This window comes from Colossoma macropomum, unplaced genomic scaffold, assembly GCF_904425465.1.
Source record: "Colossoma macropomum unplaced genomic scaffold, Colossoma_macropomum, whole genome shotgun sequence".
Classification (NCBI taxonomy): Eukaryota; Metazoa; Chordata; class Actinopteri; order Characiformes; family Serrasalmidae; genus Colossoma; species Colossoma macropomum.
In genome coordinates, this window is record NW_023494785.1 from 26265160 (window position 1) to 26275390 (window position 10231).

General features: G+C 39.4%; 3 protein-coding genes across 6 annotated transcripts; 2 read left to right on the plus strand and 1 right to left on the minus strand.

The window, feature by feature from the left end:
* The first annotated feature begins 1023 nt into the window (after window positions 1–1023).
* mrpl51 (mitochondrial ribosomal protein L51) lies at window positions 1024–4591 on the plus strand. 4 transcript variants are annotated; one of them, XM_036579447.1, is made up of 4 exons: window positions 1024–1236; window positions 1347–1424; window positions 2940–3047; window positions 4289–4591. In XM_036579447.1, the coding sequence occupies exons 2-4, from the start codon at window positions 1355–1357 to the stop codon at window positions 4483–4485; spliced, it is 375 nt and encodes a 124-aa protein (XP_036435340.1). In that variant the 5' UTR covers window positions 1024–1236; window positions 1347–1354; the 3' UTR covers window positions 4486–4591. The 4 variants fall into 4 exon arrangements, with proteins under 4 accessions (XP_036435340.1, XP_036435331.1, XP_036435350.1 ...); XM_036579438.1 differs by having other exon boundaries at window positions 1024–1173; XM_036579457.1 differs by having other exon boundaries at window positions 1024–1148.
* Window positions 4592–5019: 428 nt separating this feature from the next.
* On the minus strand, window positions 5020–7891 carry tfpt (TCF3 (E2A) fusion partner). The gene is made up of 6 exons (XM_036588575.1): window positions 7647–7891; window positions 6830–7054; window positions 6604–6674; window positions 6110–6179; window positions 5721–5858; window positions 5020–5328 (listed from the first exon to the last, which is right to left on the minus strand). Exons 2-6 carry the CDS (start codon window positions 7052–7054, stop codon window positions 5254–5256), a joined length of 579 nt encoding a protein of 192 aa, XP_036444468.1. The 5' UTR covers window positions 7647–7891; the 3' UTR covers window positions 5020–5253.
* A 51-nt stretch (window positions 7892–7942) lies between these two features.
* On the plus strand, window positions 7943–9576 carry ndufa3 (NADH:ubiquinone oxidoreductase subunit A3). Its single transcript, XM_036588586.1, has 4 exons — window positions 7943–8008; window positions 8320–8391; window positions 9166–9243; window positions 9380–9576. Exons 1-4 carry the CDS (start codon window positions 7999–8001, stop codon window positions 9469–9471), a joined length of 252 nt encoding a protein of 83 aa, XP_036444479.1. The 5' UTR covers window positions 7943–7998; the 3' UTR covers window positions 9472–9576.
* Window positions 9577–10231: the final 655 nt, after the last annotated feature.

A 10231-nucleotide genomic window follows, 5' to 3' on the forward strand; every position in this document is an offset into this window, starting at 1 on the left:
GTGATCAAGAAAAGAGGGAGCACAATCAGCATTGTTGGAAGAGTCATTTGGGTAGTCATGGACCTCCCTCTCCCTACGTCCCAGCTGGACATTGACGTGGACTTGGGCTTCGCTCTCTTTTTCTTCCTGCTGCTGTGTTTGTTCCTGCTGGTTACGATGGTGCGCTGTGCCCAGATGGTGCTGGACCCCTACAGTGCAATCTCAGTCTCCACCTACCAGGAGGAACAGGTGGAGGGATGAACACAAGGCCCCACCAATCAACTGCAAGTTAGCTCCAAAAGCAGAAGCTGCAGAGGTCAAACATCTGGCACTTTGGATTGGTAACTTTAATGGCTAAAGACCCTGATTTGTGCCCAACGTTGATAAGCTAAGAATATGGAGAGAGAACGCCCATTGAAATGTGCAGTTCATGGAGGCGATAATCATCTGAATTGTCAGTAACATCTGAACTTGACCTGTGAAAACTCCTTTTTGGTGGAATTAAAATAAACTGAGATACTGTTAGTAATTTGCAAGAACCAAAGCAACTATTACAAGCTGTAAGCTGGGGAGAAAATGCTGTCAACACTTGTAAGTTTTACTTGAAAATAAACAAATACATTCAGAATGTATGGATTGCATTGTCTTAGCATGTCAGCAGTATTTAATGTGCATTTCCTTGTACAACTTCAGTTTGAGATGACAGAATATCTATTTCTGATTGTTCAAATTTGTATATTGCATAATATTTTGATAATGATAAACTTATAGCATTTTTCATTTTTTCATAAGTCTAAAAGTGCTTTAGAAAGGAAAATACCGTGGTGAAAATTAAATAACAGCCAAGTACAAATATATGATGAATATCTGAATGCAGACCAGTAGTCTGTAATTTCGTTGTCACTTTCTGAGATTTAAAAATGTCTACAGACTACATCGTTTGTTTAGTAGACATTTGCTTATAAAATTACAGACTTGAACTTTTAGATTAGACACCAGCGCACATGCCGAAAAGGTGAGACTTTAATTTTGAAATGGGCGAGTTTCCGTTCTCTATAGTTTCTCCGGTCGTTTCTCACAGCATGCTGTTTCTCCTGCGGTCAGTTCGAGCTCTGTTTTTATAAAGTATAAATCCAGGAATGTTGGTGGTCGTTCTTGGTTGACTTCAGGTTGACATTTCCTTCTTTTTATCGAGTAAGACACGTTAGACTCTTCGTATCTCTGTATTATAGCGGTTAATGACCTGACTTCTACAAGGTTAGACTGTGTCCTGTGAATCTACAGAGAGTCTGTATCTGTTCCTAAAGCTGTTTTGCGGCTCTGCAGGTTTAGTCTGTACTGTGTGGCTGTGTTTGTGTGTTTCACAGGAGCAGGAATGGCTTCGCTTGGGACTTTGCTGAAGTCTGGAGTGTCGCTGCTGCGCTGCGTGAGACAGTTCAGTACAGGTGAGCTGCTGCTCGGATGGTGTTACTGCGTGTTGTGTCTGCTGTATGTTTATGTTGGGGCTCGCTCGCTCGTGCTTGTGTACACTCTTAAAAAGATGGCCCTTTAGTAAAGGAAATGGTTCTGTTTAGAGCTATTAGTTCTATATAGAACCATTTGATGCTTAAATGGTTCTTTGCGGAATGCGTTGTAAATGGCTCTAAATACAGTCTTTTTAAAATGGTCCTCTATAGCACCAAAAAGGGTTCTTCTACTGTTCCAAGCTTGACATTGTAACAATAGAAGATTTCTTTTCAAAACGGTTCTATATATAGCCATCTTCAGCACATGCTCCATCAGTCTAAAGGACCCTTACATGATGCAGAAAACCCTTTAATCATGCAGAGGGTTCTTTGAGTGTTCATGGTTCCATATAGAGCTATTTTGTTTACTAAAGAACTCTTGAAGAACCGATCTTTTTTAAGAGTGTAGTGACGATAAAAGAACCCTTTTTGGTCCTGTATTAAACCATATACAACATTTCTGTTCATGTCCATTTCACCATGCAGAGAACCATTTAAGTGTGAATGATTCTAAATAGAACCATTCACTAAGGAACTCTTGAAGAACCATCTTATAGAAGAGTGTATAAAACCATCATTTTTGTATTTTTACTGTTGACATGCATGAAATATGCCAGAGTTTCCAAACCCAGTCCTGACAGTTCAGGGATTTGTTCCACTGTTCCAGCTCCTAAACACATCTGAGGGTTTCACAAAGCAGGATTTCTCAGCTTACCCAGATAACTTCTGTTCAATAGCAGAAGAGCTGAGGGACATTCCTATTGGACAGTCCTCATCTTTGGGCTTATGTTATCTGGCTAACTAAGAAATCCACCTGTTTCTATATCGAGTTGTTGATTGCTTGGTTCGGGTGTGTTGGGAGCTGAAACAGCAGAGATTTGGAGTTATGAAAAGGGTTACATTGGTATTGGTAGCTGACCCTGTTCCCAACCAGTTCAGTTCTGCTGCTTATAAATGTTGATCTGTTTAAAGCTGCGGTGGAGTCCAGCACCGTTTGGTGATTTCCCTGTGCTTGCACACCAACCAAACCTGGCCCTTAACTGATGAATTAGATCAGCTGTGCTTGATCAGAAAAATAACCAAACTGTGCATGAATTCGGCTCTCTGGGACCAGAGTTCCCTACCCCTGGTTTAAGGGAATAGATAGCAAAAGCACTGAAGTTTGAACCCAGTATTCTGTTATAAAGCACAGTGAAAAGCTGATCACAGCTGTGCTTCAGAACCATGAAACAATACATTGAGATGTCTTTGATGTTGAGGTTTGTTAGTAGTAGAAAGCACATTTGCTCAGACAGTAAGGAATACAAGGCAGCGTTTTATATTTCTACCTTTGATGTAGAGGGTAATCTAGGTAAAAATGACAATTTTGTCTCCACTTTTGCAGCAGTTTTTGAGGACACTACATCTTCTAAGTTAATTTTATTTACTTTTTTCTGTGATTTGTCTTTCTTGAAGGAACATGTTCTCTTGTGCGAATGCATGCCATCCCAAAGCTGAAACAGGTGGACCGGTGGACTGAGAAAAGAAGCATGTTTGGAGTTTATGACAACATTGGAATTTTAGGTGAGCTCTGACAAGTGTCAAAATCAGAGGTCCTAGTAAAATGGAACTGCCTGCGTAGGTGTGATGAGTCCTGCATTGAGCCCATTCTTCCATTCTCCTCTCATGCATGCCTACATACACTAGCCAGATCTTTTAAAACTGCAGTTACTGTAGCTACTTGTAGGCTTTCTTTAGACAAACCACCAAGTGTTTTTCTCCCACATGCATCTGATTTGTATCTGATAATTAAGCTTTAAAAAAAGAAAGAACACACATGACCAGATTCTGTTGGTTCCAGTCTGAGCCAGTTGAGATATAAAATGCCCAGTTATATTAATCTGAGGTCAGTGAAAGAGGAGAAGAATAGTTGACCATAGAGCTGGGCAATATGACAATATTTATCATTATAGTGACAAATTACATCTTAATATGTCACAGTATGCTCTTTTGAGCATATTGTGCATATCGTCAGTACTTAATCACTTACCAGCTGTGTGTTTGATTAAAAAGAGAGCATAATTAGTCATATTTAATTGTATTTAGTGCAGCACAGTGTGTAAAATGTTGAATACAAATAATACATTTTTTGATGACCTTTTTAAAATGTTGCACTACTTTGTTTAAACTTATCAGATGTCAGAAAAAATATCATGACACATCAACAGCCTCAGACATCAGACAGAGATGCTCTGGGTTCAGCAAAAGTGGATTTCAGGAGCCATATTTTTGTACATATTTTTTGTAATTTTTTAGGGCACTGATTTGAATCAGACATCAGACACTGAACAGTTTAGACTGTTATTAAGAGCAACCTACAGTGTTAGGTGAATGTAATGTTAGGACTCGTAGGGCAGGGCTAATTATATGTGTAGGGGGCAGAAACATGGGTTAAAACACACCTGGTTGGCAGGGGAATCACATAACACTGCCCTTATTGGTACAACATTCCTTTTGACACAGGGAGTCAACTGTCAAGTCATTCGTCTGTGGGGCTGTTGTGTTATCCACTATGATTGCTGTACATTTCAGTGAGGGAGAAAACCCATTAGTCACTTCACATACATCAGTTTATGATGAGCATAAATGAGTTGGCAAGTTATCAGGTGTAATTATCGATTCCAATTCCAATACCGTACAAACATAGTAATTACGTTTTTCATTTAATCAATGAATATCAGCCGCTGGTATATTGTTCTCCCCCTAATACGGTACAGGTCTTACTGAGTGATGTACTGTATTCCCTCTGCCTTTAATGGGGTTAGGTGACTTTAAGGCTCACCCTAAGGATCTGATCACCGGCCCTGCTTGGCTGCGAGGCTTTCGTGGCAACGAACTTCAGCGTCTCACCCGGAAGAAGCGGATGGTGGGCGATCGAATGATGACAGAGGATCGACACATCCTGGAGAAGAGAATCCGCTTCCTCTACCGCCGCTTCAACCGTTACGGAAAACACAGATAGAGACTGTGGCAAACTCAAGCTTTTTCCTCTGCTCTTCTCTCTGCCTGTGTCTGTCTTTTTTGTCTTTTGGATTTAGAAATGATCAATTAAATGTTAACTGTTACCAGGTGTTCTGTTTTTGTGTTCTTGATCAGACTATGAAGATTTAATCCTGTGTAAGTGTAAGAAAGGGTGTAACAGCACACTGTGACAGTACATTGCAATGCTGAAATGTGACAGTGCAATTATGCAATTTAATGCAGTTGTTTTTTTTTTTGAACACCAGAGGTCACATCAACTTAACGTCTACCAGCAAGTACATTATCCATCACTCTCCCAAACTCAGCTTAACCCACCCCTACACATACAGTATCTTTCTCATTCCCACCTCCAGGCTACCTGCTCACTGAATCATTTTTCTTCCTTTAAATTTAGTTAAAAATATCTTCAGAATATCGACTCAAATCATAAACTGAGTGAATTATCACACCTTTACAGTGAGGACAATGCAAACTCATGCACAAACATTATAAAAATCTTTTGTTTATTAAAACAGGCGGTAATGGTAGATCCAAAAAGGAGGGGCTAGAAGTGGAAAAACATCACAGTTGCAAAAGCATCAACAAAAGCATGCGTGTTCTCCTTGCCAGTGGAATGCATTGGCTTTGCTGTGCACTTCTTACAGTAATAAATAATCTTACACTTCACATGCACAGACATTCTCTACTGCTTTCAGTATAAAAAAAAATACAACTTAAATGTTCTGTAAAGTGTTTGTCAGAATGGGGCTTAGTGAGAGAGGGAGCTGGGACTCGGGAAGCCAGTGAATGAAGCCTCCGGCAGAACAGAGAGATCAGACTCGGCCTGCAACAGAGACAACAGAGATTTAGAAATCACATATGAATCACCTGAAGATGTGCAAAATTAAGCATTTTGTCTTTATGATCTTCACAATACTTAATCTTTAAAAACAAGCTTTAGTTTGTTCACAATTTTAAAATGTGTTTTTTCAGACTTTCTTGGTGTAAATGCAATTTTTTTCAAAGCTTGTAACATCTTAAGAAAAATGTCCTTTTTATTCAAAAGAAGTGCTTTGGAGAAGAAGAAGTGTTTAGTTTAGTGAAACTGAGAAGCAAACATGCTGTAAAATGTCACATTTATATCTAGCTAAGCATTTAAATACATTTTATTGGTCTTTGCTTTACAACTGATGGAGGCCGCTGAGTCTCCAGTCACGCTGAGCTGGTTCCTCTTACCTGAGTATCTCTCTCTTTTTCCTTTGGAACTCTATTTCTCTTTTTCTTGGGTCCTGCTGTTGATTGGTTTGGAACTGAGGGGGAGGAACCATTATCATCTCCACCAGGTACACTATCTAAAACGGCTCCACATTCGTCCTAGCAAAAGCAACATGAGAGGGAGAGTCAGAAAGGTAAAGGCAGAAGAAGTACTCATCAGCTGGTAGCGCATTTATTGCTAGTCAAGTTGCCAGCAAATTCAAAGCAAAACAACTAAAATCTAAAGAGCAGCACTAGACAAAACTTTTTATGAAGTGAAGAAATGTACTTCTTAAAAAATAGCTTCAATAATAACAGTGTAGCTGAAACAAGTTTGGTTAAGCTTTTTGCTTGACTAACAGCTGCCTCACCTCTAATGGTATGGTTATCTGGGCTGTCCTGTATTCGTCTCCGTATGAGTCCAGAGTCTTCATAAGAAACCTGATAGACAGCCAGAGTTAGAAACACAGTCCTGGATCCTCCCAACAAACAGGTTATGCTGTATTCTTCTTAGGCATGCACTGATATGGAAATTCATAGCTGACACAGATATCAGATATTTTTCATGCACATGTCTATTAATAAAGAAAAACATTTATAAAATGAAGAAATGGGCCTAAATCCACCTGGATTAACATTACAGAGAAAAAAAACATTTATTTGAAGAGGGTTATGAATGCAGTGAAACAAATAAAAGATATTTTAGAACAGTAGCCCAGTGGCAGCTAAACATTCTGCCCTCCTGGAATACAATAAACATGCCACCATTTTTTCAGCAAATATCCGCTGATACTGATATGATTCATAAATCATTGTGCATCCCTTATAAAAATGAAAAGGCATGCAGTCTCACTGCCTCCCTTGCCTTCTTTCTTTCTTCATCCTGCGTGTTAGTCTTTGTACCTGGTGAAGGCGACCCAATATCCTTTCATTCACCTGAAAAAAAGAACCGCATGAAAAATACAATGTGATTAAGTATGACCTTTAAAAAACAATGAAAACAGCATCACTGGACTGACACTCTCTCTGTAGTAGCAGCATTAACTTGAAAATGATTATATGCAAAGTTTAAGGGAAAAGCTCTGGCTCACCTGTTCGATCTCCTTGCACCTCTTGCTCAGGGCCTGGTATTTCCTCTTATCAAGTTCCCTCCTGTCCTCTTCGCCGTCCTGCCCCGGGCCGGCCGCAGGCCCTCCATTGTCCAGGATCTCAGTGCCTCCTGGACCCAGCTCAACTCCGCCAGCCTCCAGTTCAGCCTCCAGAATGTGACCCCCAAATAGTGGCGGCAAAGCCAAGCCTGAGAAATCCTCCATCATCTACAGTACACAAAGAGACAAGACAGAGCCACATTTCATTATTCTGCACAGTTCATAAAAAGTGAACACACTGGAATTCACTGCTTTTGTATCACACTGATCTTTCTGAAACTTTGGGTGGTGAAGCAGTTGATATTCCTGGACAATGAAAATTAAAAGTCTTTGATTTTGATAATCTGTAGATGCTCTGACCAACATGATCAATCACCTTCTTCTTCCTCCCATGTAGAGGGGGCACTTGATAATAATGGATGATACAGGGGCTGTAGTTTTGCTTGGCTTTCAGTTCCCAAATGATTTAAGGCTGAATTAAAAGGCAGCTCTGTCAAATATTTAATATGCGGGTTTGAATACGTACGCAAGCATCATATTCCAGTTTAATATCTTCTTTAAAACATCTACAGAAAGATATTTATATAACTAGATATATAGATATTTTACCTTTTAGCGTAAGAGGACATGAGTTATCATTAAGAGGTGCATTTATCATTAATCATCCAGAAAATACTAATAACTTAAAGGTCTGAATACTTGAAGTCACTTTATATTACATTTAAAACAGGCAAATACATTAAATGGAAGCAACACTTACTTTTTAACTTTTTTGTTGTGGCTCATCAGCTTGTGTTTCTGTTATCGATCCTCAGCAGCAGCTCTGTTAGCTGTTGTTCGTTATCAGGTCATTTATAACAATAATTCGTTCCTCATCGATTAAATTCTCTCTCCCTTTAAGCTGCATAAAAACGTTTTATGTCGCCTGTAATGTTAATGTTTTAAGCTCCATTTGATCTAAAACCTTCAAGTGAACAGCACCGATGGACCATTTCTCCGCCGCGCGGTTAAAATACGTCATTACTCCAGCTGCCATGAACTACAGTTCCCGTTAAACAACACGAGTCATTTTGAACTACAATTCCCATGAAGCAACACCAACAGAACGCAACATGGCTGGCAGTAAGTATTTGATAGCAAGCGAGCAACTAGAAATGTTGATTTTTTAATGAGTTTAAGTCATTTTTGTGTGTTTATTTGTACATGTACATTAATACATTTTACCGGTGGGTTAACAGTCGTTACATATCGCGGTCTGCTGTTGTTTCGGTGTTTTGAGTCGTGTTTGACCTTGGCTCTGCAGTTTAGTATCGCTGCTGCTGCTGTTTGGTTGCGTGACAAACTGAGGTTTTAGCGTTGTGATCTGCAGGGTTTTCATCTACATAGGCTATAGATCGTCCTTGTGTATAATATCACTAATTTCTCTCTTTCAGTTGGAAATTTTCTAAGAAAAGCTTGGAACAAGGAGCCTGTTGTGACAGCCGCCTGCGGGCTCGGGTTCCTGGGTGAGTGAGATCATTTTAAATATACACTGTATGTCCAAAAGCATCAACATACCCTTCCTAATCCGTAAATACATTCAGCTTGTTGACACCTGCATTTGTATAAAAGCATAATCAGTAGAATATCACCGTGTTCGATGCCAAGCGTCGGCTGGAGGGGTATAAAGCCTCCCAGCATTGGGCTGAGGAACTGTGGAACTGTGGAACTGAGTTCTCTGGAGTGATGGAGCTCCATCCAAAACCTTTAGGATGAGCTAGAGTGGAGTTTGGGATGCAGCACTGATCATCCAACATAAGTACCTGACCTCAACCAATGCTCCTGTGGTCAAATGCAGTCAAATCCTCAAAGCGATGCATAAAGTCTTCCCAGAGGAGTATGAAGGCTGTTACTTCAGCAAATGGGGGAGTGGGAGGGGGAGCTGGAGTGGGGTAAATGCCTATTAATACCCTCAATTTCACAAGAAACATTGGATGAACAAGTGTCAGCAAACGTTCTGACATACAGTACACTAAGTGTGTGTATACAAATATAACTGACAATATTTTTATTTTGTTTTTAATTATTTGATTTTCATTTTTCTCATTAGAATTAATTTTATTTGTGCAAAAAAGTGCTGTATTTGTATGAATTCGAGTAACCTTTGCTTGAAATGTATCAGCTATTGTTTACACAGATTAAATTTTAATTAGAGTGAAAATGTTTGGAAATTTTACCATCAACCTGTGAAGCATTTTAATTCAGTAATTTTGCAGTGATTTAGTATTTTTGTTCTGCAGCTATTATTGTGCCGTTGGCTAGTCCCTTCACTAAGTACACAGGGATGATGAACAAAGCAATCCCATACAACTACCCAGGTAAGGGATCTAATGGCATGAATATGTTATTGTGCTATATTGCAGTTTTTAACACGATTGCTGTCTCTCTGATTGTCTGATCTTGCTGATTGTCTGTCTGCGGATTGACTCTTTTCACTTAAACCTCATCTCTCAGTTCCTGTACGAGATGATGGAAACATGCCGGATGTCCCAGCCCACCCATGTGATCCACAGGGCAGGAGCCTGGACTGGCTGAAAAACCTGTGAGGAATCTCCCTGAATCCCACTTCTGTACAGACCACAATTCTCTCTCTCTTGCGTTCTCTGCTTTTGACTCAATGGCTCTCAATAAATGTCCTTTGTTTAAAGACACTCTCCAATCCATTTTTATTTCACTGCCTTGCCCCTAATGGTATTACCAGATCCCGTAGCTGTAATATAAGTAAGTGTACTTTATAAAACATTATTCTAGCATCTTTCAGATGTCAAAATACAGTTTGAAGTGACTGATGAAAAAAAATATATATATATATATTATATATATATGTGTATGTGTGTGTGTATGTGTGTGTGTGTGTGTGTTGTGTGTGTGTGTGTTAAGCTAATAGCTGCAGGGAATAGACAAATGAAAAGGCAACATGATTAGCCATACAGGTCTGTCATAAATAAGGAGATAGACTGCAACTTCATTCCTTTTCAAAAGGCTGTTATGGTCTGAACAAATTGGCCTGTTCTTTGAGTTCAACTGACCCTCTTGTCTTTTTAAAGAGCTGTCTAGCTTCTTCTGGTGGCTTCATCCAAAGAGTGTATAACTGCAACTCACCAAACATTGCATTACATACATTGACTGGCCACTTTATTTAATACACCTCCTTGTTTCTACACTCATTGTCTATTTTATCAGCTTCACTAACCATATACTTGCACATTGTAGTTCTACAATTACAGACTTACTCCCATCTGTTTCTCTACATACTTTGTTAGCCTTCTTTTACCTTGTTCTTCAATGTTCAGGGCCATTACAGAG